This window comes from Colletotrichum costaricense (genome assembly GCF_030867565.1).
Source record: "Colletotrichum costaricense strain IMI 309622 chromosome Unknown Scaffold_10.1, whole genome shotgun sequence".
Lineage (NCBI taxonomy): Eukaryota > Fungi > Ascomycota > Sordariomycetes > Glomerellales > Glomerellaceae > Colletotrichum > Colletotrichum costaricense.
In genome coordinates this window covers 354,901-382,669 of record NW_026848239.1, presented here as the reverse complement: position 1 = coordinate 382,669, position 27,769 = coordinate 354,901, and the positions used below count along the sequence as shown (strand labels likewise).

Genomic DNA, 27,769 nt, shown 5'->3' with positions numbered 1-27,769 from the left:
AGAAAAGACTCAATATGTTGACCTAGCCAATCGTGATAAAGTGATATCACGGGATCTCCCGTCCTGAGGCAAGTCTCAGTAAGGTAGCAACTCATCTTCATCCGTGGATGGTCTGTGTCCATACGTCAAATGCGATATGGTCGATTGGTAAGTACCTCATTCATCCTCGGCATATACAGCCAATCGGACGATATCCAGGGGTATGTAACGGTGGGGCGTTCGGGAAATCCTTTGGCCGATCGGCCCAAAAAATTGTTGACATTCTGGAAGCTCTTGGAATAGCTTCAAGGCTTAAAGTTCGTCCCCCGTATCGACTCTACACTTCACCGATCGTCATCCGCCCAATCCCTCCAAACAGACCAAAGTTGCCGCTTTCGCTGTCAATTCCATCACAACAGTCACAATGGTACGTTGGCACCCCTCAATTCTACGCCTCAATTCCGGCAGCAGCCTTCCCCTTAAGTCGGCAGCACGACGGGCATCCCCATGTCAGCCCTTGACATTGTCTGCCGCCATTGCCAGCAATGCAACATCTCGCAAAACCATTTCGCTGACAAGACGCATTGCAGTCTGCCTCCTTCCGCTCCATCCGCGCCCTTGCGCCCCTTCTCGACCGCGTCCTCGTCCAGCGCGTCAAGGCTGAGACCAAGACCGCCAGCGGCATCTTCCTTCCCGAGTCCTCCGTCAAGGAGCTCAACGAGGCCAAGGTCCTCGCCGTCGGCCCCGGTGCCCTCGACAGAGACGGCAAGCGGTTGCCCATGGGTGTCGCCTCTGGTGACCGCGTCCTGATTCCCCAGGTACGTTTTCGATCCCTTACAGCAACCTCAACTGCGGCGCCAGTCATCGATCCTACCCGCTTCTCTGCTTCCCTACTTCCGCGACCTGGCCTGTGAAAGGTGGTGGCATTCGGGAATGCGCAGTAGCCGGCACCTCTTTACTCGACATCTCTTTCGCCGCATAATGTCGGCGGAAGTGGAAATAGAGTAATGAGATGATGGGGGCGGGTGAAGACAGGATGGGCGATTTAGTTCAACGAGCACAACATATGGATCCGATGGGCTGACAAGATGTGATGCAGTTCGGCGGCTCCCCCGTCAAGGTCGGTGAGGAGGAGTACCACCTGTTCCGTGACAGCGAGTAAGTCTACACCAATCCCTTTACCACACAAACCCTTTCAGCCAGCAATCAGTTCGATGTGTTATACCAAAAGAAAGACAAGGTCACTAACGTGATCCCCTCCACCTAGGATCCTCGCCAAGATCAACGAGTCATAAACAGAGAGAAATCTGCCAGAAACGACTCAAACCATAAAAAAGTGTAAAAGATACCCACGAGGTCTTTGGCGTGTGTACAATACCGTGTATCAAAAGAAACTCCAAAAATGAGAGCGAAGTAAGAGAGGGTGTATAGCCCCAGCCCAGTATTCAATTTACCTGGAATATTCAACCAATGAACGCTGGAAAACTGTATTATGGAGGGAGTGATAGGTTTGGCCCTTTGCATAGAGACTTTTTTGGGGTGTGGTGTAATAGTAGGTGTGATTTAGCTCCCGCGAAGTAGGAGTCGGGGAAATGCATAGGAGATGGAGTGGAGGGACTCCGAGTTGAGTAAGAGGAGTGACGCAAATCGTGTCCCTCTCTTCTTTGCTCCTGCTCTTCTTACAGGCTGGAACCGCTCCTCCCTCGGCGGGGTTTGAATCATCAAGAAACCTCTCCTCTCTGCCACCAAGTTTCTCGCCTTGATGCCTCAAGTCGTCCGATGTGATGTTCTCGTAGCAAGCTATGGTTGGCTGGTGTGGTTGCACTTAGTGTAGTCGTGGCACCTGACAACTGACCTCGACGCATGACTGCTGCGAGGAGTTACTATGAGCAGATCATAGACAACATACTACAGAGATGGGTGTATTTCAGGACGCGGCTAAGAGGGGATCTTCATTCATTGATAATACCTGATGAACAGTACGACACCATCTCAAGCACGTCTTGCAGAGTTTAGACAATGCTCTACTCCTTTCAGACAGAGTCAAGCGTCTACAACATGCCAGCTTATCATGACCAAGAAGCTAAAGCGGGCTTGGTGTTTTTTCACCGAACGCACCCGGTCAAGCTTCATGGATTAAGTATGCGGTGATGCCCAGCAAGGGAAACGGATCGTATCAACCATCGTCGGCTCAGGCAGCCCGATCAGAGACAATCCAGAAACCCCAGACAAAGTTGCCAGATTGGGGGATAAGAAGCAAAGCTTTGGCTTGGGATGGTTGTAGAGCCCGAGAGTAGCTGTAAACAACAAACGGCCACGACATGACGTACGTCATCTAACTCGCCTACCTACGTTGGCGGGCTTGATCCCTTTTCGCCAAGACGGGAACAATCGTTTTGCGCAAGCAGCCGCAGCGCAGTACGACACATCCCTTCTCTCTCGGATGCGCACGTACGAGGGGCACGCGTGCATCCCAAAACACGGTGTCTGACTTTTGACGACTAGTGAAGAAGCACTATGGGAACTGGAAAGTTTCAAGTTCTGGGATTCGATCAATGTCTGAGATGTTCTGGCTTGGCAGGTTTTGGCCGTGTAGTTCAGAAATGGTGCGGACGCAGCGGCAAGGCATCGGACAAAACAGACAGACATACTCGGTACACTGTAAGGGGAGAGCGAGTTGAGGTAGGCATGTCTTGCTGCGAGACCCGCGAGTGTGGGCGGTGCAAGACAAACAAGCTATTTCCTTCGGGACGGGCGAGTGGGCGGAAAGACGAACCTAATCATCAGTGGGTACACAGAGAGGAGGTGCCGCAGTGCTTGATATTGGAATTGCAACCAAGATTTTCATCTGGGGACGCCGCGCACTCTCGGGCTGCGGACCGTCGTACGGCTGTGGGCTGTGGAAATGCGATTGAGGCTCGGCCTGTGCCCGAGTCATTTTCTATCATGTTGATTCCTGTCTCACCAGTGACCAACTCTGCTCGTGTACACTTCTCGCTGCCCATTGTTCTTTCCTCCCTGGTCACACTTTGGGCAGTGCTGGAATGCTCGTTGATGAGAGAGAAAACGTGTCTGACCATCTACTGGGCCCCGCCCTCCTCAGTGGAGGGAGAACAATAGGATTGTCCTTTTCGGACGCGGCTTTCTTCCCCGGTGATGAATGGGCAAGCACGACCCTAGGACAATTCGGACGTAATCAACAGAAAATGGATACTGTATACATAATAGGTCAAAACTTGTGCGGCGGCCACTGGTAGCAAGCTGAGCCTCGACCGTTATAGGTATGGATAAGGTAGATGACTAGGAACCAGGCAGTACGGAATTGCGCGCGATAAACAGAGCAGAAAAGGAGAGCACAAGCAGAAAGCTGAGAGGGGGGATACCGGTAAGCGGGATAAACATAATTAAACAACTTTGATCAAATCAAGAAAGAAGCGAGATGGGTGTGAGAGGAGTCGCTCCGAGATTGTGCATTATCCACATGGAAGGTGGGAATCTTACGGGTTTATGGGTTCATAACTCACGGGCCACCACGGTCCATGGTCATGGTCCGCGGGAGAGGTAGTGATGGAGAGTGAGAACACGATGAATGAGAGTGAGCCAGTGAGGCTCTATGTGAATGAATGTGAGATCCGACGGGTGTCCCGGGCAGACGGTGGATTCCAGCTACATTTTGGCGGGCAGAGAGGCCAGTGAACCACGAGTCGGAAAGTCTAGACGCTGGCCTGCCAGGAAGTCAAGACCACCACCCCTTTTCTTGCCTCTGTGATGTCGTCTCACGGGCCACCAGGGAAAGTCCACAGCAAGGCAGGGATCCGTGGATCATGGATTGAAGAGAGGGAGAGAGAGAGAGAGATACCGCGGAAACTGTGGAGAACAAGGTTGGGCTGCGAGATTTTCGAGGATCTTGTCAGCGATGAATGGGAGCCAGTCGTTTGCTGGTCCTCTTTTCGTTCTGATTCAGGGGTTGGGGGGACATATGGGGGGCATGTTCAAGGGGGCCGGTCCCAAAAAGTCAGTACGCAGTAAGCAACCCAACGCTGCTGAGGGTTGAGAATGCACGTTTGACGCAGTAAGGCGGCTGGGCGGCTGGCGGCTGCGTTTGTGATGTTTAGCTATATTCGGCTGCCAATCGGGAACGAAAAGGGACGACGGTTGGTTCGAATTTAGAATTTTGGAATTCGGATGCGGCTGGAGGGAAAGGGAGGGGGAAAAGACGAGACGAACGTCCCCTCTTCCTTCTCGCGTGGTTCATGTGGAATGTCCCAGACTTCATTGGCAAAAACGAAACAGCGGCTCGGGACAGGTTATACGGAGACACCTGACAGGCTTGACTGGTGGGATCTGGAGTGGGCTTCTTGGCAGGGCGTGACGCCTGGTCACCAACTGGTCCGCGACGAAGAAACAAGACTTTTTTTTGTGGTTTTTTTTTTTTCTTTCGCTGTAATGTAACCTGGGGAAATGATTACTGGAGTGCTGGAGTGCAATCGAATAAAAACTCATCACAACTCACAGTTGAGAAGAGAATGGGCCAGGACTTGGCTGGACTCTTGGGATTTCTGGATCTTGGTACACTGGGGAAACTGGATCGAGGAGTTGCAAGTGGGAAAGGCTCAAGAGTTGATACCTGGTGCCGGGACATGCGTGGCTCTGGGTCCCTCGGCCCAGTTATGTGTTTAGTACGTTACAACTTTGCAGTTCAAGCTTACCTGGCAGCTTAGTTAATTGATGTTAAGGTGCGTTTCCCAAGTTTCAAAACAGTTTGCCTAAACGCTTTAACCTTACTGTGCTCGGTGTCATTCCAGAACCCCGTCGCTGGTGCTTCAACGGATTAGCTAATGCATCTCAGCAGACATTCGATGCACTCTGTAAGGTATGCACAGCAGCGTTTGAGGAGGCAAGTCAGGAGTTGATTGACTTGTCTCGCCTCAATCACGGTTCGTCTCATTTTTTCGATTCTTTTTCAGACTTAGATCTCAAGTGACAAGATTGTTTCTTCTTTCCCCCTTCCGCGTTAACACAAGCACTGTCCAACCCCCTTCTCTAAATTGTTCCCGCTACCCCTTGCGCCAATCAGTCAACGAGACGATCAATCGACGCAGCCAAGCGAAACCTCTCGGGCGATAGACATTAGAAAGACGGGCAAGCTAGCCGGCCCAGCCCAGCCCAGCCTGCCTTCTTCACCTTTTCGAGACAAAGTGTCGTTGGTGTCTTGGTCAAACGGCCGAGCTTGTGGCGGCGGAGGCGGAACTAAACACGAGTTTAAAAGCTGAAGTGCGAGTTATCTAGCTGATGACAGCCTCCCTCCCGAGCCCCTGGGTGCCCCTAGATTTTACGTTCCGGTTCGCCTCTGAGGTATCACAGTGAGGTACGGTTATCTCCTGTAGTCACACTCGCGGGAATTGATTGACGGTATCCGTATTGACTCGAGTAAATCCCCCCTCCTTCTCCTGAACCCCGCGCGTCACACGCGAATCTGCACCTATTCGGCTTTTCGAGATGGGCCGAAATGGTTTAGTGCCAGGGGAGATCGACGAGTCTTAAAACGGCGTCTGAACTTTCGGCTCTGCGCGTTTCCATTGCTCGCTCTCTGCTGAGGTCAGAGGCATGTGTGCACACACACGTATCCGTATCAGCACAGTACATCGTTTGGTGGGAGATTCTAGCGTGACAATGTCTGGCTCCAACTGCAGCTACCGGGCTTCTTATTCCTTCCATGACGATGATCCGGTCTTGGTATTCAGTGGGCAGACTCCAGAAGGGGCGTTGCAAGTCCCTAGAGTCCAGACTGTGCGCGTTGTCGGGGGACTCGGGCTCGGGGAGGAGAGAGAAGTGGACGCGGCTATCCATTCGGTCCCGCAAACCACGGACCCAGGGCTGAGGGAAATGCCTCTCTGATCCTGTGGTATGGTATGATAACACCGCGCGTCTAATTCGTTGTTCGGCTCTTGGTCGATCACTTGGTCTTGTTTGCTCTCTGTGCCTTGGAAAATCCTACGCAGTAATTCCCCGAAGGCGACGGCAATGGAACTAGGTAGACAGTCACCATGGCTAGGTACGTAGCCATTAGGGCGGGGCGGGTTCGGACGACGAGGGCAAGAGGGATGGATCATGGATTGGAAGGATGGGATGAAATCCATGGAAGGGACGATGGGATGGATGGCAAAATGGGAAGGAAGTGAGATACCAGCGATACGTACCCCCAAGTGCCCCAGTAGCGCCGCCCACTTCTGTTTCATCTTCCCATCTCCGTTGTCCCCACTAACGCACGCCACGAGTCCCTGCAATATGAACTTCCTCTCTGTTTGTGAGTGGTTTTTCTCTTGGCAAGGGCCCAGGCTTCTTTCCTGTTGGTCAGACTGTTTTTTCTTCTCTCTCTCGCTATTCACACTTCGCTCCTCTCGGGCAGAATCATCTCACCACCACACACACGCACACCCGTATCTCTCTCTCTTCACGGTATCTCGCTGCTGTGCCCCCTCGCCCCCTCGCCCCCGGCACCATGATCTGACACCCCATGGCTAGCTTAGGCAGGCAGAAAGAGACTGAACAGAGGCAATCCTCCAAGGCAGGTCCCGTATACTTTCCGGCTGTCCTGTGGGAACTCCACCAACCCAGCGGCGGCAATTTGTCTTGAAGCATGCCTTTTTCGGCAGAATGACCGCGCTAGCGCACCACCCAATGTAACCTGCAAGACGGGAACTGGGGGCAACTTGGCGGCGCGGAAGAGGCACAGATAGTAAGGTGACGAGAAAGACAGAAGTCACAAAACTCTCTGTAAAACGGACACTGAAGTAGTGGACAAGGCGAGTGGGGGTGGTTGCCAACAGCCAACTTGCTGCCCGTTGCTACTGGTACCGCCCACAGTCCACAGCCCGTTGCCTACTGCAAGGTACCAGGCCGCCCGAGATGAGAGATGGAGAAAGCAACCAAACCAGGGGTGTCTATGGCCTTGCAGGAGCGGAGCTGCACGTCTAAAGGGGGGCGTGCAAAGCGGTTGAGCTTCTTGCTGAACAAGAGTGCCACTATTCGCTTCCGCCCCCAGCTAGTGCTTCTTCCAACAGGATGACGGAGCCTCGGAGAGGGTCAAGGGCACTATGGAGCATCCGTAGTGCAACTGTGCAAACCGCTGCCGCCCTCCCTCCTTGCTACGCAGTAGCCCGACCCTCTCTCGCGGCTCGCCCTGTCATGGACCGCTGGGGTTATGGACCGTTGGTTGGTTGATATAAATCCATCTCGGTGCCCTCGATATCGGGCCGCTCCCTCTTTTTGTTTCTTGACCCCCATCGCGTTCTGTACACAGCTGGCCGCTGATACCACACTCCCTTCTTGTTCGTCCTCTTTCTTGAACGAACTTTACATTCATTATACCCACCAGAGCCAAACAACTCTTCGTCAGTTCGTTTGCTCCTTCAGTCTCTCTCGTCTAGCACGAAGTCACTGTTGAACAGTTCCACTCCTTGAATAAGGCAAAGCCAAGCGCTTACACCAAAGCAACAAAACCACCAACTACATTTCAGTCCTTCATTCGATATCTTCGATTTCGACTTTCTTCAGCAGGCCTGCTCTCAGCTGTACACAGAAACCCATCTTTTTCGGACCTCGACGTTCTTTCTTGCACAAAAAACGCAACATCTCATCTCAGGATACCCAACTTTCAACCCATCAAAATGAAGTTCTTCACCACTGCCCTGGCCATGGCTGCCGCTGCCAACGCCCACACCCTCATGTCCAAGCTGTACATCAACGGCGAGTCCCAGGGTGATGCTACCTGCATCCGTATGCCCAAGGAGGGAGACACCGCCACCTCCCCCGTTGCCGGTCTGACTAGCGACGACATGGCTTGCGGTAAGCTACTACCATGCCTCCGTCCAGCAACAACAAGCTTGGGCGCTGCTCACTTTGATATTCATATTTACTGACATCACCCACAGGCAAGGACGGCCAGATCGCTGCCGCTTACACCTGCGCTGCCCCCGGCAACTCCAAGCTCACCTTTGAGTTCCGCCAGTGGCCCGATGCCCGTGCCGAGGGCTCCATCGACCCTTCCCACAGGGGTCCCTGCTCCGTCTACGTCAAGAAGGTTGACGACATGACCACCGCCGCCGCTGGCCCCAACTGGTTCAAGATCTGGGACGAGGGCTACGATGAGTCCACTCAGCAGTGGTGCACCGACAAGCTCATCGCCAACAAGGGTCTTTTGACCGTCGAGCTCCCCTCTGGCCTTCCCGCTGGTTACTACCTCGTCCGCACCGAGATCCTCGCCCTCCACCAGGCCGTCAGCCTTCACGACCCCCAGTACTACGTCGGCTGCGCCCAGATCCATGTCTCCGATGGCCCCTCCGGCGCTCTCGAGATCCCCTCCCAGTACTCCGTCAGCATCCCCGGCTACATTGACGGCTCCGAGGCCGGCAACAACTTCAACCTCTACGACAACCCGCAGTACCCCTACCCCATCCCCGGCCCCGAGCCCTACAGCCCCGTCGGCACCGCTTCCGCCAGCGCAAAGTCCACCTCCTTCGAGGGCGGCGTTCCCTCTGACTGCCTGATCAAGAACGCCAACTGGTGCGGTAAGGCTCCCGAAGCCTACACCACCCAGACCGGCTGCTGGGCCGCTGTCGACGCCTGCTACGCCCAGGGCAACGTGTGCTTCGACTCCGCTCCTCCGACCGGCGCCGCCAACTGCTACGTCTGGAACGACAACATGTGCAAGGGCATCTCTGCCCAGTGCACGGCCGGCAACTGGCAGGGCCCTCCCACCATCGAGATGACCGCCAAGACCGTCGCCGCCCCCGGCGCCATCCCCGCTGCCGTCAACCTAAACCTCCTCGGTGGCTCCGCCAACACCGCCGCCGCTGCCGTCGCCTCCGCCACCCCCTCCAAGACCGCTGTTGCCGCTTCTTCCTCTGCTCCCGCCGCTACTCCTACGGCTGAGTACGCCGCCGAGGACCCTATCGCTACCAGCGCGCCCGCTGCCACTGTCGCCCCCGTGACCTCTGCCGCCCCCGTTCCGGCTTCCACCTCCGTTGCCGCCCCGGCCGCTCCTTCCGCCTCTGCCCCCGCCTCTGGCGCCCTTGTCCCCTCCACCGACGGTACCTGTGGTGGCAGCACCGGCTTCACCTGCGAGGGCAGCACCTTCGGCTCCTGCTGCTCCGCCGCCGGCAAGTGCGGCAGCAAGATTCTGCAGTGCAGACCGTCTTGCGGTTGCCAGACCAAGTTCGGTCTCTGCCTCGAGGCCCGCAGCCTGACGAAGAGCAACTAAAGCAAGCAAGCTTAGTTTCTTCCTGACCCACACCAACCTCTCCATCAAACTACATCACGACATCAAAACAACATTAAAACGTGATCATGACGACGACATGAAAGAAACCCCCTTCTTCCATCAGTGGATTCAAAAACTTCGCTTCGCTTCGCTTTTTTCTTCGACGAGTCTTGCTCTTTTTTTGCAACATGCACCTCGCTTGCATCATTTATCTTCAACTAGGGGGTGGAAAAAACTTTTGGGGTTTGGTGACAACACATACATCACGGCCGGGTTCAATGGTGTTCTCTTTTGCGAGTGGGAAAAAAACAAATTACATCGGAACAGGAAATCATGGGCATTGCTTGGGTAACTTCTGGTGTTTTTTGTCATGTGCCATTCTTGTATATAGTGTACAATTTGATCATAAACAAATATGGATCTTTCAAAGTACCTTTCTGCCTCTGTATAACGGCATGTGAGTTCGGAATCGTGATTCAATGTGTGTCAAACGACTATAACTACATGCAAGTGTGGCCATCTCCTGAACCGAGAGACAATGACTTCCACGAATTGGTACTCTCGCATTGGTTGGGCCATCGGCTTTTTGGAGGAGCTAGAGTTTCCCTTCAATCACAGATATGCATATCCCTACAACTACGTAGTTGTCGGAAATATAGTTGCTTGCCAGTCGGTAGTACGAGAGTATTCACTGGAGAATACAGAGCAACCGCGCGCTAGACAGCAACAATGACGTCTTCAGTTGTTTTGCGATAGTCTTGGGTTGAAATACTATAGAGAAGAATCCTTGGACCGTCCATTACCTTATATATAAAGTGCACTCCCGGTCGTTGAGGCCTTCCAGACGGCGAAGTTTGTTTTACGGCCATTTGTTAGCTCTTTTACACTCGTCTTCTTAGCTTGTCCGTCATAAGCTCAGTCTTGAACACGTTCTACTCGACTCAAGCATGGTTGTCGGCTCGTCGCCTTGGCGGATCGTTTGTCGTCGAGGTACCAACTGCCTTGATCGCGAGTATTGATGCAGGATTTGACAGGCATTTTCATAGTCTCGAGAGTTTGGCGCTTTTGAATAGCGAAGACTGAGAAGGTGTGGCGTTGAACTCTCCCTTTGTTTTTTCTCCTTGACTCTGTTTTCCCATTCTTCCCATTCTTTGCAGTCTACGGAGTACCCGCAATGCGGAAGTTGCTTCGGGAAGGCTGACTTGTGGTGTATTAATAGACTGTGAATAAAGTTATCCCGCCGGCTGTCTGAAGTTGTCGCGCACCTCATTGTTACTCGTGACACCTTGAATCACGAGACGGATTTCAGATAAACTAGGCACTCAGTATACGAGCACTCGTTGTTGTGAGATGAACTTATTGTGAGACCCAAACCGTTATGGTTGGTTGTGAATAATGTCTATTGTAGCGCCGGGTGATCTAGGAGGTATCGTTTACAGAAAGAAGTGAATTCCAGCAACGCCATCCTGTCATTCCTGGCCGCTTGTTCATCCTTCGGTACTATTGAAGAGTGCCTTTCCAGTTTTCCAGTCTTGCATGAGTCGTTGGATTCAACCGCTCTTTCAAGCTAGCTGACCGTGCCACCCAATATGCTGTCGTCCTCCCCCAAATATGATGCAAAAGTTCGTTCAAGGAAATCAAAGTCGTCGCATCGTGACTATACCCCCATAAGGTAGTTGTCAAAAGTCCAAGGTCCATGTATACATGGGCATTCTTAGGGAGTGCAGCTGAATCCGAAAGGGCTCTTTTTGCACAATCCCGAGGTGACGCGAGTGCCGCCAGGCTGTGTGTGAGAGATTAGTGAGTGCGAAAGGCCTGAGGCTTTGCCAGATCAATGGCAAAGGTCGGGTGTACTTACTGAATCCTCGCAGGTGACTTTGCAGGCTACGCCGACGTTGTCCTTGGTACAGTTCGGTACCTGGGTGCATTTACTACTAACTGTTGGGGACTGGGCCGCGACCTGGCCCACGAGGATGGCGGCTGCGAAGACGAGGAGAGATTGAAAATGCATGTTTGTTTCGTTCGGTTTTGATTGTGAGGATGGAATGATGAACAGCTGTAGGAGGGTATAGTTGAGTAAAGAAGATGAAGAAGGAAACTCGGAAAATAAAGACGCGGTTGTCGTCCGTCTTAATGTATTCCTTCAACGACTCCCCACTTGTCTCTTTTCCCCGTCAAGTCATTATTACTGCACGGCCTGATCGGCATCAAATGCCTTGATGAACGTGTAACGTTCGATATCCCACATGGTGGATTTAGATTGAAACTTCTGCTCGCAATTTAGAGTTTCCGCTGTTGAATACTCACGGTACTATACCATGAAGCTTTGTTATGGTATTTTTAGGTGCGCAGAGGCATTATCGTGGCCTTGGTGTCCGCTTGCGCGTTGTGGCTGGGGGGTGTCATGCGAGTCATAGGGCTGTCGACTCGGCTGGGTATTTGGGGTGGGATCTGCTTCAACGGGCCAGGAGCTAGGGGTTTCCGAAACCTCGGAATTCTGTTTGTCCATAATCTGATTCTGATTTAAATTTTGTGGTATTTACTTGCTTGTACTTTGGGAACTTTGTTCATTCTTGCAAGAGAGACTTTGACTTCAAGATGGATGATGGGATGAACCTCCTCCGTATTGAACCCCCAGCCGACGTCAAGCGGCAAACTCACGCAGTCACTGAGGCAAGATGGACACCAAGCCAATCCTAAATCGACTGCCAAAATGGAGAGGAACTTATATAGGCTCACGACAGCCCCCTTAGGAATGGTCTATGCGGTGGAATCTTTAGCTCGGAATGGTCACCAAGCCCACGCGTGAACAGCACGGCGGCACATGACTCGGCTTCCGACAAAGTTTCATGTAGGCGAACGCCTTTATTCGTCCCGCCTGTTTTGTATGAGAAAGTTGAGGGTCTCACGCGCAAGTTCCATGTTGCTCGCGAGCCTCCCGATCGCCTTGAAAGCTTGGGCTCCGTGTAGAGGTTGATGCTGTTGAACGAATGCTGGGCGCACAGACATCATGGGATTGGAGAGCCTGATGAAGGTGCCAGAAGTAGTCGGTGATGTTTGTAACAATAGCTTTGAGGGTTCAGTATAGCTTAAGCCATGCTGAGGTATGAAATAACGTCGGCCGTGCTGCTGATGAGCGCTGATGAGCCACGCCACTGCTCTACGAAGCTGCTGGTGACAAATTCTACTTGCAGGGCAGCTTCAGCACGTCCCAGGTGTTCAGATGAAGGTTTGTCGAGCAATTATTCCTCTCCTCTCAGGGAAGTTCTTCAAAAGATGGCTGAGTATTCACCGATAAGCATGTGTCGAAAGTTCCGGTCCCTTCTGGCGTTGAAAATCTAGCGACCAAGGATCTGCCGCACGTCAAAAAGAGCAGAAGGTGGCGGACGCGGAACGCAATATGGACAATTCTCTGTTTAGACAGCCTTCCGCGTGGCATACACTCCAGCATCCCGATCCTAGCAAATGTTGAAGCCCCCGTCTCCGCCAAACCCATCCCGGAGTCGTCCCCGGTGAGCACGGGCCTCCCGCCTCCGGCCGGCCGATCTTGGCCCACACACGGCAGAGCTTGTCTCCCAATCGGGTAGGAGGCTGGTACGTAGCCATCTTTGGCATGCAAGGAGGGGGTTACCTACCATCTTACCGAGATGTCGTCACACCTCCAGGCTTGATGGAGGGGAATACAGGAGTACATCAGAATGGAGAAACCTAGTTTATTGCAACGTTGTTCATCCTCGTCAAATACAGGAGCACATATAACCGCCAATTACGCGGACAATAACTTCGGCCCCATTCATATCGCCATGAGCGGACTGCGACTCCCCAATATCGACGACTTGATGGTAACAGCAAACAACCCTTCGAGAGCCGACGTATCAAGAATGGGTCACGAGCGATGCCCATCTCTGCACAACTATCTCGTGCGCTACGCCTGGGAAAGGTAAAGGTAACACCCCACGATACATCCTCCCAATTTGGCGGCGAAAAGATTGGCGGGCGCTGGGAGTGGCGGCCATATGGCGACGCCCAGGTAGCTATATATATAGCAGCATTAGACGGCTTGTGCGACGCCATCGAGACACGCATCGTGGGCAACGATAACGCCGCCACAGGCCAGTCGCACTCTGAACCTTTACTCACGCCCGCTGTGCTTGATACGGCGTCAGTGCCAGACGGCTTTGCACGCGCCTTTCTGACCCGTGCGCGTCGGCCTCGATTCCGCCACGTTGCTCCGGGCCTCGCCTTACCTCTCGTGGACGCAGCCGATTCCAAAGCATTGCAGCGCTTCGCACAGCAGCAGCGACCGGGGTTGTTGGATATCCCCTCAGTCTGTCTCTTTCCTGTCGCACAAAGGGGGCTCGAAAGTAATATCACTGGGTCGCTCAGCCCACTTCTTAGTCACTCGTATCTATCCCGAGTCCCCGCCGGTTTCTACGAAGAGTTCGAAGCGAGGAGTTTGTAGCTGGCGCAAGCAAGATCGAGGGGTATTTCGTCGAGGTAGGCAGCGTCGCCGAGCTCTTCTAGCATGGACACGAGCCATTTGGCGGCGACCAGATCCGCCCTCACCGCCTGGAACGCCTTCTAGATCATTGGCGCGGGCTAGTTGACGAGGATGTCTGGCGTGTAGGGCCGCAAGGGATGGAGGGCTCTATTTAGTTGTGTTGTATTTTATGCATTATGTGCGTAAAAAAGCTCACCGTTTATAAATATATCTCTACATATGATTCCCTTTATGTAGTATGTACTTACTAACATATACGTATCGCTTGAAATTGATAAAGTAATAGTACTCCATGATACGCGTAAAGCTTTTGCTGGAAAAGGTACCCCTTTATGACGTCTAGCCGCACCACCAGCTACATATCTGAAAGGTTGTGAGCAAAGTGGCGGTGGGCGGGCGGGCGGGCCGCCATGAGAAGACGGCTACGCCGTCGCCAGTAATCACTCCCAGTAAATCACTATAATGACCAGACGCCGCTGGATCGGGCTTATAAGTAGTCAGGCAGGTATCTTCAGATCCAATTCTTATGCAAGTCTGTGCTCTGGTGGCTCCGTGTACAATGCTTGAATCCGTTCCAAATTTGAAAGCCTCTCAACCGCTCTCCCTCTTTAACAGCTCCCCCTCTCATCTCCAGGGCAAGAAATGCAGCACTGATAACTCTTGCCATCAAACGTCGCCGAGAGACGTCTCGGCACAAAGGTGCCTGGAGCATCACAGACGACCTGGTCGCTGTAGATGCCTTGAGGGGAACCGCCGATCCGCGTGCAGAGTTCGCGGGAGTGGTCGATCCAGGCTTGCATGGAGATTTGGCCGCCGTTGGGACTGCATGATTTCCGGGTCCATTGGCAGGTTTTGGCACTGGCGATGGCCAGGGATGAGGCCACGGCGAGGAGGAGGGTGAACTTCATTTTGGGTTGTTCTTGAGGTTATGGTCTGAAGGAAGATATGGTTGGGGTTTCAGAGAGGACTACTTCGAGCTGAAGGGACGTAGTATCTTGCGTTTTCAGTTGAAGTTGCTGAGTTGATGTGAAGCAAGGGCTATGAGCTGTTGGCTGGTGGTATGGATACATCCTCTGTGGATGAGACATGACGATGAGTTATATACCCCTGAAATACATCTGCCTGAAGCAATGTGAATAGCTTGTAATTGGTACAAGTCTCTCGTAATCGCAAGGTCGGTGTTTACGCTTCCCCGTACGCTACGTTCTTCCCCATCCCTCCCGATGCAGTGTCACTTATCCGTAAGACCTACTAGCTTAAGGTTTCATTTAGCTCCGTTTACATTCATGACTCGAACCCGAGAACGAGTAGGTCGCAATGTAGAGAGGGTAATTACAACTGAGCCATGGCCCAGCTTGCGGCCCACCGCAAACGTATGAAGCGAGTATCCGTCCTCGTATTGCTTAGATCTGTACGGATGTAGTGGGAAGTATGCCAAGTGGATAAGGTGCTAAGAAGAATCTCAGAGTTTCGGATCTGCCCCATGAGTTGTACTCTGTAGTAGATTGGCCTCCTCATATCATCCTTGCACAGACCACTCTGCGGCGGTCTCGAGTCCCGACAATCTGGAATATTCCGTCGGCGAGATCCCCTGGATATTGGGATCGGACTGGACGAAACTTGGGTTGAACCATCTGGCCAAAGCGTGCCGTTTGCATAACTCATTTTGAGTTCAAATGGGCGGCGAAGCGATTATGGTCTATTTCGTATTGGGAGTTTTCTGCGAATCCTGACTAGCGAGAAGAGTTGTAGGAGTTATGATTAGAGGTAGGAAGTATTATAGTTGTCTGAGGCCTCGCAATATACTCGGGTGGGTAGACCGTTGTGAAAGCGCCAGGATTGCAGATAAGTAACTTAAGAATATCTTTTTCCGTGGTTCTAAAGTTGATGGAGGGACTGTTCCATATGTTTTGCGGTAATACATGCAAGGTTGAGTCATCTCGAATAATGTCTAAAGCCCTTTTTGGCTCTGAATGAGAAATACAAGTATGGATACATGATGTTGCTCTAGCAATGCCTTGCCGCACATCGAACTTTCAGACGAGCCAGACTTCTGACTACTTTAGCACTGCGACCTCCTTCGACGCTCTTCAACCAAGCAGCTTCTTCAGATCCGCCATGCGGGTCTCCTGAGTCTTCTTCCCCTTGTTCTTCTCTTGGAACGCCTTGCCGACCAGCGTCCGCTTCTCCAGCTGGATATCCAGCACGCGCTCCTCAACAGTCCCCTCCATAACAAGACGCCACACAGTTGTAGGTCTCTTCTGACCCAGGCGGTGCACACGATCCACTGCCTGGTCCTCAATGGCCGGCGCCCACCAGCTGTCTGCAAGAATCACCGTATCCGCCGACACTAAATTGAGACCGACGCTGCAGACGGCCAAACTCGCGAGCATCACGCGCGTCTCCGGGTCGTTGTCCAGGGCATGAATGGCGGCGTCTCGTTTCGGCGCCGTCATGGAGCCGTCGATGCGGGTGAACTTGTAGCCGGCCTCCACGAGTTGGTTCTGAATAATAGTCAAGAACGAAGTCCATTGCGAGAAGATGATGACCTTGGAGTCGGGATTTTTGGTTGTAGCCTGTAGAATCTTGAGGAGAGCCTCGGTCTTGGAACTCTTCGCGTCGGCATCAAAGTTCCCATCTTCCTCTTCGCCGCCCTCCGGGGCGGGCTCCAGAAGCGCGTCTTCATCGAGCTTGTTACGACACATGGGACACTTGCCCTGCGTCTGAATGACCTTTGAAATACAGCCGCGACAGAAGACGTGCTTGCAATGCGTGATGACAGGGCCGCTCAGAGTATCGAGGCAAACGGCACAGTCTTCCTGGGTTTCAATAAAAAGACGAAGCGCCTCTTGGAGGATCTTGGTGTTTTCCGAGTTGAGAATAACGACAGATTGGCCTTCGAGGGCCTCAAGAAGATCGGAGATTCTTTTGCGGCAGAGCGTCCAGTGGTTGCATCTAAGGGAATGTTAGGTAGAGCCGATTCATTAAGAGCGGGCAATACTGACACCTGACGAAGGCGGAGAAGGCGCTCCAGTACACTTTGAAACTGGCCCTTCTCGCCAGTGTTGTTTTGGTACTTTTCAAGCGCAATTTGCGCTTCGGACCTATGTTGATGCATGAGCTTGGTCCCTCAAGTGGTAACACGGGCGACTTACAGCAATGCTTCGTACTTGCTTTTCTCGTCTGGCCTGAAGGCAATGCGGTGGACGTATTCCGTCTTGGGCGGAAGCTTCAAGTCGACGAATTTCATGTCTTTCTTGCGTCGCAGGCAGAGATCTCGCATTAATAGCTGTAGGAGAGCCTCTGCCGTCTCGTTCCCTTGGGCAAGGGGCCGTGCGATCACGCTGGTGAAAATGGCAGGTTGCTCAACGCCACCGTTGATTCCAAGGAACTGAAGCAAGGACTGGAAGTCCTTGATACTATTGATGCTAGTGACAGTAAGTCTGGGTATGCTCAGTTTGGTTGAATCCATCCGCGGCACACTTACATTGGAGTTCCGGTCAGGACCCATCTGGATTTAGCGTTGAGCTTTCGACAAGCTATGGCAGCCTTGGTCTTTGCGTTTCGGATCGTGTGACCTTCGTCAAGTACAACGCGAGTCCAATTTGTGGCGATAAGGGGTGGTAAAGGTGCGATGGCCTTTTCCTGGCCTCCTTCCTGGGCAAGCTTGTTGTAGCTGGTGATGACAACTTGATACTTGGCCAACTCATTCTTGGTGGCCTTGTTATTTCCATGATAGGTAAAGATCTTGGGCAGATGCTCCTTTTTGACATGCTTGCGGATCTGTTGATCCCAGTTGCTCATGACGCTCAACGGAGCAACGATGAGCGTCGGACCGCCCCCTCCAGTCAAGATCAAGCTGATGACTTGTAAAGTCTTGCCAAGACCCATGTCATCCGCTAGTATGCCACCCGAAAGGAGCTTGGGTGCACTCTGTACCACGAAGTTCGTGGCCATATTGTGGTACAAGTTACGGCCGTTCGGGTGCCATTTCCACAGTTGGACACTCTCCTGAGAGCCCTTAGGAGGCATCTGGGGGTTCTCTTTCGACGTCATCCACGCCAGACCCTGTGTCACGATCAGTCAAAGTGCATTATAACCCTGAAAACTCTCGATACGTATAAATTGAGGGGGAAGGGGCTTGTAGCCCGTAGACCAGCATGCATAAAGCTCGAGAGGGCTCACCTGTAATTGGTATGGCAGTAATGTCGACTCAAGAACGGCGGGCTGCTCTGCCATCGGCATTTTGGACAAGAAGTGCTCGTCCATTACGAGCGACTTGACAGCATCACCGCGTGGACGGCTCGAAATTGCCTGACTGGCTTGGGCCAGGTCCTCCAGAGACACCTCTGGCTCAGCAGGGTTCAAACCAATTGTAGACTGGCTGCCCTTGATGCCTAGCATCTTTCTCTGCGCTTCTGCCTCGGCTCTCGTCTGCTTAAGTTCTCTAGCCTTGAGCAGTTTGTCCTTCTTTAGCTTGTCCTCCAACGCCGAGCGGTCGACTGGGTTGCTCGAACCATAGAGCTGTAGACGAATGGGGCAGTCAAACATGCCCTTCTCCCCTGTAAGAATAGCTTCTATTGCGATCTCATCCCGATCCTAGCACAGGTTTTAGTAACGATTACAATGTTGGATCAAAGTACGTACAACATATGGCGCTAGCTTTTCAACTACTTTGCGTGGAAGATGGCCGATCTGGGCGCCCATGACGTTACACACTCGGATGGCATTGCGATCATACTATGGTCATGTTAGACATCTGACGGCAAAGACGGAAGCTCAAATTGGAAAAGGATTCTCTGAGCTTGTGATAGTTGTGATTTAGTACCTGATTACTGGGTTCTCTCATACATACGACCACCTCGCCTGCAGAGGCATATCCATTGTAGTAGCGAACGCCGACAATCTTGTTGTCTATAATATCGGATCAGCATACTGGGAAAACCCCTACGAAACGCCCAAATGCCGTACCGAGAATCCCATAAAGTTCTCTTGGTGGGCCATCCGGAGCTTGGGTCAAATCGACAAGGTCGTCATCGTTGTCAATAGACTGAGTCGAAGAGCGAGGAGCAAGAGCACCTGAGCTCAAATGGGGCTGGGAGCTTGATGGGGTATTTCCGTAAACCCTGCCGCTGGCTGGACTGGGGCCCAAGCGATGGCTAGCCGGCCTTTTGCTGGGTCGTTGGACGGATGAGTCTTCGCCATCGCTACTGACAAGGTCGATGACAGCGATGCTGCGCTTCTTGGGTGGCATCCTCAATGTCCGAGCCCCCGGGCTCTGGGGCCGTATTCTGGGGCCGGATGGGTACTAATTCGTGAAACAAAAGAGCGGATTGGGGAAAGCTGTCAGCTAAGGGAAAGTGACAGGTTGGTACCGAACGATTCCAGATCTGGCGTGCCGAAACTGGGTAGGACAATTGGGACCTCTCACAAATCGAACCAGACGCGATAGACGCGTCTCTCGCGTACCCGGAGTGATGGGATCGACACAGGGATTCTCTTACACCAGCAGCATGAGGCTGGTGCTGTGGCTGAAAAGATGCAAGCCTGTGGCTGAGTCATTCTCCATCTGGTCACCTCGTGCAAGCACGCCATCATCAGAAAGACCCACACAAACCAATCACCGTGAGTTGCAAAATCACGACATTTCACGTGACCTGCCTCCGGGCCCGTCTGGGTGGTCTCTGGCCAACGACGACGACTCTGCGGCTCTTGCACCTTCACAACCTCACTTCATTCATATTTTCTTGTCTCAGGTAATTCTGTGATGAATTTGCTATCTTATGGTACCCAAAAAACATACGGAAACGCGGCAGGTTGAGCTCGCCGACGGTATCTATCCACTATATACGGTGGATAGAGCATTCATGCCATCATCATTCATCAGTCTACCGACAAGCGCTCTGCGGCTCTCGGCATCCCTCAATTGTATATCAAACAGGATAAATCCAAGTTCGGATTGTCATCGAAGCCAAATACGCAAACGCCCAGGACGAGAAAAGAACATCGACACCATCACCATTTACTGCTTCGGCAGTCGGCGGCCGTACGCCGAGTAGTAGCCGCACTTGGCTACATGGCTCCTCTTGCTCGTCTTCTCATTGAAGATGTTGCAACCACCCTTGGCGACGTTGGGAGGAGTGTAGACTACGAAGTGGTCAGTCATGTTACGGCAGAGACGGCGAGGTAATTCCTACGGTGAAGGGAGACAGCGAAGTCGCTGCCCTTGTTGCAGACTCGGTGGACGCCAAGTTCGTCTGCCATATATGCCACCGCATTCTCCTTGTGTGTTCTTTCAGAGATGATTTGCATTGGTTGTTCTTCGTTGCCTTCTGGGAAGGCGTAGCGGATCTCAGTGAGATCGCCTTTCAGAATCTTCATCAGGCAATGCGCATTGCCGTGATCGTGGATGGGGCTTCCCTTGCCTGGCGACCAGACAAGCACAAGCTGTGTGGCATTAGCCATGATACTACTACCTGATGCCACGAAGTCGTGGCCACGCGTCGACTCACCAGGTTGCTCTTGCCGTTGCCTTCGTCAACAAGGTTGCGGGTGTATCCCATGCTCTTCTCGGCGAATGCAAATTGTACCCATTCGCTTTCCGTTGTGTTATACTCTTCCATTAATTTCATCAACTCGTTGACATCGACGTCTGCCGAATCAAGTCCCGACGACGGGCCAAGCGCCTCCTTCAATCCCAATACGAGCTCGTCGAACCGATTGACATCGGTCTTGAGGTTATGCCCGAAGGCGGAGGTGATCTTGGTCAGGATATCGACGGCCATGGTTGCTATGGAATGCTATCAAGTTGGTGATGTTGTTGGTCGTGGTGCTTGGACGATTGTTGCTTTGGATGGTTCTGTTGGGAATGTGTCGTGCGGGGGGCTGGACTCTTTTTGCTCGTCGGTGTTACGAATCTACCCGGTGACCGGGCCTGGCTGGCATTACCTGATGGAAACGGGCGGGACTGGCGGAACTACTGGATGATCCGACTTCGGCGGGTGGGTCGTCTCGTCGGTCCTGACTTTTCTCTTTGAGACAGGGCAATCTGTCCACGTTGCCAGAGCGCAGCGGACAATTAGTCGGCGACCAATTTGACGTCTAGTGGACTGGTCTCCAACAATAGGCGCCTCTGGTTGGACGAGATAACCTACTTTACCAAGGTCGAGGGATCCCGGCAAAGCCGCTGATAGGCGACGGTGAGCCCCGATACTTTTGGGGGTCAGATGGCCAAACACCAGACGAGATGGGCCTTGTTAGAGTTTCACGGGACTATATCTAGTCAAGAGATTTTCATGCAGATTTTTGATATCAAAACGAATTCTTGACAACATGAAATTCTCATCTTGCCAGTTGAATGGGTGGATCGCTGCCGGCGTTGGCCGATAGCCGCACCGCCTCAGAGTCAGCTGAGCGGATCCGGTGTGGGGCTAGTTACCAGAATGGGTTCGTCTAGATTACTCACGCTAGGAAACGGCTTAACCTTAGGTAAGAGAGCCAGAGTCATACTGAAATTCCTTCTTCATTGTTGCGCGGGTGAACTCTTGTCAATTATTTTGCTACATCTTCTGTAACAGAAAGAAATCGCCATTGAGTTGTTCAGCCACCAATAGGCAGATTCAGGAACAGAATTTTGTTGAAGTCATCTGGTCTCTTAGGTGCTCTTCTAGGCTATGGCAACTGTTAGCGCGACCTCGACAATTCAGTCGGGAGCGCAACAAAGTTCTTGTCAAGATGCCCCGACCTCATGTACGCCTTGTAATAAGGAAAACGTAGGTTGGAGGAGAATTGTCAGGAACTTCACACCCTCGTAAGCAAACTTTCGAGAGGCAATGATGAACTAAAGTGTGTCTAACATAATGCAGATGGTTTGCGGTTACAATGGGAACGGGGATAGTCTCAGTTCTCCTTCACAACCTGCCTTACAACGCAACATGGATCTCACATGGTCTTGCCGGTGCCTTTTTCGTGCTCAACATCGCTCTGTTTACCGTATTCACCGTCATCACAGTGCTGCGGTACGCATTGTACCCCGAGATCTGGAAGGCCATGGTTGTACACCCTGCCCAGTCCATGTTTCTTGGCTGTTTCCCTATGGGGTTTGCCAGTTAGTCGCGAAGTTCTCCCCACACCACAGGATATACTAATCTCTGTGGCCAGCCATAATCAACATGATGATATTCGTGTGTGCACCTGCCTGGGGCCAGTGGGTGGTGAATTGGGCATGGGCATTTTGGTGGCTTGACGCCGCTCTGTCAATGGCAACATGCATCTCGGTGCCCTTCGTCATGTAAGTGACCTCACCACACAACGTTCAAATTCGAGACTGATCAACCATGTTCCGAAGGATTCATCAACACCGTCCGGGACTTCAGGCAGTAACAGCCGCAAGTCTTCTCCCAATCGTCCCAGTCGTAGTCGCATCTTCAACTGGCGGCATCGTCGCCGAGGCCCTCTCAAACCCATCTCACGCCTTCACAACCCTGATCGCATCCTACGTTCTCTGGGGTATCGGCATCTGCTTCTCGGGCATGGTCCTCGCGCTCTACTTCCACCGCCTGACGATCCACAGCCTCCCGCCCAAAGAGGCCATCGTCTCCGTGTTCCTGCCCATCGGACCCCTGGGCCAGGGCGGCTTCGGCATCCAGCAGCTCGGAAAGGTGTCCCTGAAGCTCTTCCCCCAGACTGCGGCTCTTGCCGTGGCGGCTCCGGGGGCGGTGCACGGCGGAGAGTTTCTCTACTTTATCGGACTCTTCCTGGCGCTTGTCATGTGGGGCTTCGCCCTCGTCTGGTTGTCGTTTGCTCTTATCAGCCTTGCTACAATGGAGAAGATTCCTTTCAACATGGGTTGGTGGGGGTTTACGTTCCCGCTGGGCGTGTTGGCGACCTGCACCGGCATGCTGGCCCAGGACTTGGACAGCCCCTTTTTCAGGGTCATGACCATGGTTTGTCTCCCTCTCGTGCCTGTCGATGATTATCCGTCCGGTTTTGCTGATCTCTCCTGGCAGATCTTCTCGCTCTCTGTATGCTTCCTCTGGCTGCTGGTTGCGGTGAGAACACTTCATCAGGCTATTTCTGGGGAAATTTTCTTTGCGCCGTGCCTGAAGGATATCCGAGACAAGCAAGCGCAGGCAGGATCGGATAGAAGAGTTTGAACAACTGGTTCGACATGAAAAACTAAAATCAACAACGACTCAGTCTCATGCTGAGCAAATGGCTGCCTCCATGGGCACAGCTGGGTCTATTTCCTGTACACCAGTCAAGCTCCGGTGCGGTCTCTTGACCAGTACATATTAGTGATTAATCTGGTGTGATATCCACCATCAACCATGTAGGCATCTATTATGTGTTCAGCAGCAATGAAACATGATTCAAGTGCAACACGTAGATTTCGGTTCGAGTTACAAGCCTAAATCGTTTAAAGAATTTGACTTCAACCTTATTTTTGCAAACAGCTTCTTGATAAAGGCGGGCTCCTGTCTTAGTCATGGTGTTCTCACCTTGAGATGCCCTCCAGCCGGCCGAGGTGCCATTCAATGCCAATGGTCAGCAACTGGGGAACCCCAAAGACGCTAATGGCGGGGTCGATGAGGTGCAGGGCCAGGCCTAAATTTCTTTGGCGGGGCACCACTAAACACCCAGGTCAGCCACTGGTAAAGTTTGACACTTGAAATAATTATTGCAATTGCGCTCGCACCCACTGGTCAAAGCCCATTTCGCACACCCCGCCACTGCTCATGTGCAACTTGAAAGAAATCACAACCTCAAGGCGCGTTCCTCCAAAAAGTGACGAAACAATCCGCGCATAGCTCGTCTTCGAGCACCGCGCTCCGTCGCAGCACCAATGGCTTCCACTCTTCAGCCCGTAGGCTTCAAGGCCATGTTGAACGGTGAGTTGGCTCTTCTTGCCTTTGGTGCCTCCCGCCACCTCTGTTTCTCGTTCAACCGCTCATTCTGCTTTTCTTGCGCGTAGACGTCCACGATGTTTGGCAGCAAATTCGCATACCTGTGATCTTGTTCACGGCCTTTGGACTCTTGATTCTGCGCTTCTACCTCCATTCTATCGAAGAGAAGAGCGAATTGAAGGCCCTGCCCAAAGCCTACAATAGAGAGAAGCCCGAGACGAAGCCTGTGGAGGAGACGAAGAAAAAGGATGTCAAACCAAGCCCCCCGAGCCCTACTGTCGAGTCGAAAGCGCCAAAGTCGAACGGACCCAAAAGGATAAAAGGCGGAATCGTCAAGCGAACTTCTTCTAACGACGCAAAGGGAGAGGCTCTGGTCCGCAAGGTCAGGCCTCTGGTCTTCTTTTCAAGCATCACCGCAAACACGCCCAAGATCGCAAAGGGGTATGCAGAGGGTCTGGAGAAGGAGCTGCAAAAGGTCGCTGCGGAGACCGACTGCTCGTTCATGGCTCCTGAGGTGCTGGATCTTGCCGAGGTCGACTTTGACGACTATTTCATCACCCCGCCCAAGTCGGAAGAGGACCCCGCGGATCTCTTTTACCTGTTCCTCCTGCCAAGCTACAACATCGACACCATCAACGACACCTTCTTGGAGCACCTTCAGGAGACCCACCACGACTTCCGTATCGACACCGCGCCGTTGTCCTCGCTGCTCGGATACTCCGTCTTTGGCTTTGGTGATAGGGAGGGCTGGCCGACGGAAGAGGATGGATTCTGTTTCCAGGCCAAGCAGGTCGATAAGTGGATGGCGAAGCTGACGGGCCGGAAGAGAGCCTTCCCTGTCGGAATGGGCGACACGAAGAGAGACTACACTGAGCGCTTGTCTGAATGGTCCGAGGGCGTCGTCGATGTTCTCGGCATGCTGGCTAAGACTGGCAGCCTGGGAGAAGGACTCCCAGGAAGCGGTGCCCCTGAGGAAAGTGACGATGAGTCTGCAGCTGAAGACGACGACGAGGTGTTGATCGAGGATTCCGAAGTGAAGCCCGAGAAGCTCAAGAGCCGCAAGAACATTGATGACGTCGAAGACCTAGGGCGCATCATGAAGAGCTCCAACCCCGACGCAGCCACAAACGGCCGCGCAGCTAAATCGGCAACGGCAACGGCTGGAGCAGCGGCGCCTATAGCCGTGGACTTTACAACATACGGCAAGACGGTCGCGAAGAAGACCCCTCTTAACGCCGCCAAGGAGATGGTCCCCAAGAATTCGCCCACGTACGCCTCGCTCACGAAGCAGGGCTACTCAATCGTCGGCTCGCACTCGGGCGTCAAGATCTGCCGTTGGACGAAATCAGCCCTCCGCGGCCGCGGCTCCTGCTACAAGTACTCCTTTTACGGCATCAACTCCCACCAGTGTATGGAGACGACCCCGTCGCTCTCGTGCTCCAACAAGTGCGTCTTCTGCTGGCGCCACGGCACCAACCCCGTCGGCACGACCTGGCGCTGGGTCGTCGACCCGCCCGAGCTCATCTTTGATGGCGTCAAGGCGAACCACTACAACAAGATCAAGATGCTCCGCGGCGTACCCGGTGTCCGCGCCGAGCGCTTCGCCGAGGCCATGCGCATCCGGCACTGCGCCCTCTCCCTCGTCGGCGAGCCCATCTTCTACCCTTACATCAACGAGTTCCTCGGTATGCTCCACGCCGAGCGCATCTCCTCCTTCTTGGTCTGCAATGCCCAGCACCCGGACCAGCTCGCCGCCCTAAAGGCTGTGACGCAGCTGTACGTCTCCATCGACGCGTCCAACAAGGAGTCCCTCCGAAAGATCGACCGCCCCCTGCACCGAGACTTTTGGGAGCGCTTCCAGCGGTGTCTCGACATCCTCAGAGAGAAGCGCTTCAAGCACCGCACCGTCTTCCGCCTGACCCTGGTCAAGGGCTTCAACGTCGACGACGAGGTCGAGGGCTACGCGCAGCTTGTGGAGAAGGGCCTCCCTTGCTTCGTCGAGATCAAGGGCGTCACCTATTGCGGCACCTCGACAGCGTCCAACGCCGGCCTGAGCATGTCCAACGTCCCCTTTTACTGGGAAGTCCAAGAGTTCGTCACGGCGCTGGAGAAGAGGCTCAACGAAAAGGGGCTCAAGTACGGCATCGCCGCAGAGCACGCCCACAGCTGCTGCGTCCTGCTCGCGAGCGATCGGTTCTACAAAGATGGCAAGTGGCACCCGCGCATTGACTACCAGCGCTTCTTTGAGCTGCTGGAGGAGCGGGGCGCCGACGGAGACTGGAAGCCCGAGGATTACATGGGCGAGGCGACGCCCGAGTGGGCTACCTGGGGCAAAGGCGGTTTCGACCCCAGAGATGACAGAGTCGACAGGAAGGGCAGGAAAATCGAGGCCTAGGTTATTCGGTAGAGGAGTACATCAAACGGAAAATCAAAAAGGCGCCGGCTGCATGCTCTCGAGAGACCAGATACACACGCATTATGAAATTGTGGAATTTCGTGAATCTTCTTCATCTTCTTGCCTATTTGTCCCTGCCGGGATCGTCAATATACACTTGGTTTCTTTCCTCTTACAAAAACCTTCTATCAAAACAGCCCCAGCCGGCCAGGTATTGTACAGTGAAAAGTCGTAATTCCTCCTTCCTCTTCTCGCAGAATGCCGGGGGATTACGTATGGGGTGGTGGATTCGCAGCATCACGCCATTGGTGGAGTGACTGCGGATTCTTTGGAGGCGAGCGCGCGCCGGAATGTGTGTGTCCAGGTTTTGGGGGATGTGAGAGAGTGGAGGGGAACTCGTTATGGTGAGAGCTACATCGTCAAAACGAAGATCTTTTAGTCCAGGCCGACGGTGGGCATGCCGCCGAGGTCAACGTTGACGCCACCCTGGTACTGGCCAATGTTGAGAGAGGAGTCGTAGGCGATCATCTCGGCGAGAACGTCAAGGACGGGCTAGATATAAGATCAGTTTCAGATCAAATGCTGTAGCAATTTCCCGGGGATCCAAGGAGGTCTCTTACCTTGGGAACGGTCTTGTCGTAGATGCCGATCAGGTCACCAGGCGTAGGGTAGACCTTGAGGCCCTTGTAGAACGCAAGCGCGGCTTCAACAGCGCGCGTGGCTGTAACATGAACAGTTGTCAGTAAGCTGAGCCATCTCGCCTCATTCCGGGTATTTCTTCTCGCATAGGGGTTGGACTAACGGTCGGCGGACAGCGTCTCTCCCTCGGAAACCTGCTGGAGGAAGTATGCCTCCTTCTGCTCGACGTCGGTAGGGAAGCCCTCTTCCTTGGCCTCATCGACGGCCTCCTTGATGGCTTGCCTTTGTCGGACGGTCTCCTGCTGAGCCGACTCCTTCTCAGCCTTGTGCTGACGGCGCTCGTTTCGACGCAGTTCTCTCCGGAACTCAGCCTTGTTGCGTCGCTGGTAGTCGAAGAAGGCGGCGTACGCTTTGATGACGAACGTTAGCAAACGCGGCTCCAATTAAACTGGTCCCTCGGTCCTATTGTGGAATTGGCAAAGGGAGAATTGTGATATCGGGGTGCGTCGAGGTGTTGAGGCAGACTCACCAACCAAGCCGGTAACGGCGGCGGCGACTGATGCCGTCACTATCGTGGAAGTCTGGGACATCTTTTTTTCTGGAACTTGGGGAAAAGCGGACGGAAGGTTTGGCTTTCGGTCTACAGCAGTCGGAGCTGATAGCGACGATGAGAGCTGATGGGGTTTGTGCTCAGGTTCACAACGTTGCGCTTTGTGAGCTGGGAGATGGTTGAATGACCGGGGGGAGACAACGGGCGGAGGATTCGTTGACGGAGTAAATATCGAAGGAAAGAAGCTCTATCGGGAATTGATGGAGCTTCCTCTACCAATTTTTTTAGCCTCTGCGCCATAGTTCCCAGGTCGCGTTCTCTTGCCAAGCAGCCGCTGGAGTGGGTCTCTGAGAGCACAGACCAGACACACTGATCAGATAGGTACGTACTGATTCGACAGCTCACTGAGGTAGGTAGGTGCACTGCTGCAGCACCCGCCAGGAGGCTGCTGTTGCCCACTGGACGACGAGGTTAGGCGCCCGCCTTCCAGATTACGTAGAGGGATAAGTGCTGCGTGCCATAACGACTTGGGACTCCA

The 27,769-nt window shown here is 53.2% G+C and overlaps 12 protein-coding genes across 12 annotated transcripts; 7 read left to right on the top strand and 5 right to left on the bottom strand.

Moving 5' to 3' along the window:
• Positions 1-403: 403 nt before the first annotated feature.
• CCOS01_09724 (chaperonin 10 kDa subunit) lies at positions 404-1,274 on the top strand (the record flags this gene model as incomplete). The annotated part of the gene is made up of 4 exons (XM_060457881.1): positions 404-406; positions 570-797; positions 1,079-1,137; positions 1,247-1,274. 4 exons carry the CDS (start codon positions 404-406, stop codon positions 1,272-1,274), a joined length of 318 nt encoding a protein of 105 aa, XP_060311046.1.
• Positions 1,275-4,239: 2,965 nt separating this feature from the next.
• On the top strand, positions 4,240-4,431 carry CCOS01_09723 (uncharacterized protein; the record flags this gene model as incomplete). Its single annotated transcript, XM_060457880.1, has 1 exon — positions 4,240-4,431. One exon carries the CDS (start codon positions 4,240-4,242, stop codon positions 4,429-4,431), a length of 192 nt encoding a protein of 63 aa, XP_060311045.1.
• Positions 4,432-7,649: 3,218 nt separating this feature from the next.
• CCOS01_09722 (endoglucanase B) lies at positions 7,650-9,241 on the top strand (the record flags this gene model as incomplete). Its single annotated transcript, XM_060457879.1, has 2 exons — positions 7,650-7,827; positions 7,914-9,241. The coding sequence occupies 2 exons, from the start codon at positions 7,650-7,652 to the stop codon at positions 9,239-9,241; spliced, it is 1,506 nt and encodes a 501-aa protein (XP_060311044.1).
• A 333-nt stretch (positions 9,242-9,574) lies between these two features.
• CCOS01_09721 (uncharacterized protein) lies at positions 9,575-9,961 on the top strand (the record flags this gene model as incomplete). The annotated part of the gene is made up of 1 exon (XM_060457878.1): positions 9,575-9,961. One exon carries the CDS (start codon positions 9,575-9,577, stop codon positions 9,959-9,961), a length of 387 nt encoding a protein of 128 aa, XP_060311043.1.
• Positions 9,962-10,955: 994 nt separating this feature from the next.
• CCOS01_09720 (uncharacterized protein) lies at positions 10,956-11,252 on the bottom strand (the record flags this gene model as incomplete). The annotated part of the gene is made up of 2 exons (XM_060457877.1): positions 10,956-11,024; positions 11,100-11,252. The coding sequence occupies 2 exons, from the start codon at positions 11,250-11,252 to the stop codon at positions 10,956-10,958; spliced, it is 222 nt and encodes a 73-aa protein (XP_060311042.1).
• A 1,884-nt stretch (positions 11,253-13,136) lies between these two features.
• Positions 13,137-13,703, top strand: CCOS01_09719 (uncharacterized protein; the record flags this gene model as incomplete). The annotated part of the gene is made up of 1 exon (XM_060457876.1): positions 13,137-13,703. The coding sequence occupies one exon, from the start codon at positions 13,137-13,139 to the stop codon at positions 13,701-13,703; it is 567 nt and encodes a 188-aa protein (XP_060311041.1).
• A 647-nt stretch (positions 13,704-14,350) lies between these two features.
• On the bottom strand, positions 14,351-14,650 carry CCOS01_09718 (uncharacterized protein; the record flags this gene model as incomplete). Its single annotated transcript, XM_060457875.1, has 1 exon — positions 14,351-14,650. One exon carries the CDS (start codon positions 14,648-14,650, stop codon positions 14,351-14,353), a length of 300 nt encoding a protein of 99 aa, XP_060311040.1.
• Positions 14,651-15,832: 1,182 nt separating this feature from the next.
• CCOS01_09717 (SNF2 family domain-containing protein) lies at positions 15,833-18,996 on the bottom strand (the record flags this gene model as incomplete). Its single annotated transcript, XM_060457874.1, has 8 exons — positions 15,833-16,697; positions 16,748-16,846; positions 16,898-17,170; positions 17,230-17,810; positions 17,928-18,341; positions 18,390-18,482; positions 18,598-18,656; positions 18,714-18,996. The coding sequence occupies 8 exons, from the start codon at positions 18,994-18,996 to the stop codon at positions 15,833-15,835; spliced, it is 2,667 nt and encodes an 888-aa protein (XP_060311039.1).
• A 768-nt stretch (positions 18,997-19,764) lies between these two features.
• Positions 19,765-20,527, bottom strand: CCOS01_09716 (cysteine dioxygenase type I; the record flags this gene model as incomplete). The annotated part of the gene is made up of 3 exons (XM_060457873.1): positions 19,765-19,889; positions 19,940-20,189; positions 20,255-20,527. The coding sequence occupies 3 exons, from the start codon at positions 20,525-20,527 to the stop codon at positions 19,765-19,767; spliced, it is 648 nt and encodes a 215-aa protein (XP_060311038.1).
• Positions 20,528-21,623: 1,096 nt separating this feature from the next.
• Positions 21,624-22,897, top strand: CCOS01_09715 (uncharacterized protein; the record flags this gene model as incomplete). The annotated part of the gene is made up of 4 exons (XM_060457872.1): positions 21,624-21,849; positions 21,903-22,032; positions 22,090-22,687; positions 22,751-22,897. The coding sequence occupies 4 exons, from the start codon at positions 21,624-21,626 to the stop codon at positions 22,895-22,897; spliced, it is 1,101 nt and encodes a 366-aa protein (XP_060311037.1).
• Positions 22,898-23,586: 689 nt separating this feature from the next.
• CCOS01_09714 (wyosine base formation) lies at positions 23,587-26,042 on the top strand (the record flags this gene model as incomplete). The annotated part of the gene is made up of 2 exons (XM_060457871.1): positions 23,587-23,632; positions 23,716-26,042. The coding sequence occupies 2 exons, from the start codon at positions 23,587-23,589 to the stop codon at positions 26,040-26,042; spliced, it is 2,373 nt and encodes a 790-aa protein (XP_060311036.1).
• Positions 26,043-26,477: 435 nt separating this feature from the next.
• CCOS01_09713 (MAS20 protein import receptor) lies at positions 26,478-27,271 on the bottom strand (the record flags this gene model as incomplete). Its single annotated transcript, XM_060457870.1, has 4 exons — positions 26,478-26,594; positions 26,663-26,763; positions 26,845-27,090; positions 27,211-27,271. 4 exons carry the CDS (start codon positions 27,269-27,271, stop codon positions 26,478-26,480), a joined length of 525 nt encoding a protein of 174 aa, XP_060311035.1.
• Between the last annotated feature and the right edge of the window lie 498 nt (positions 27,272-27,769).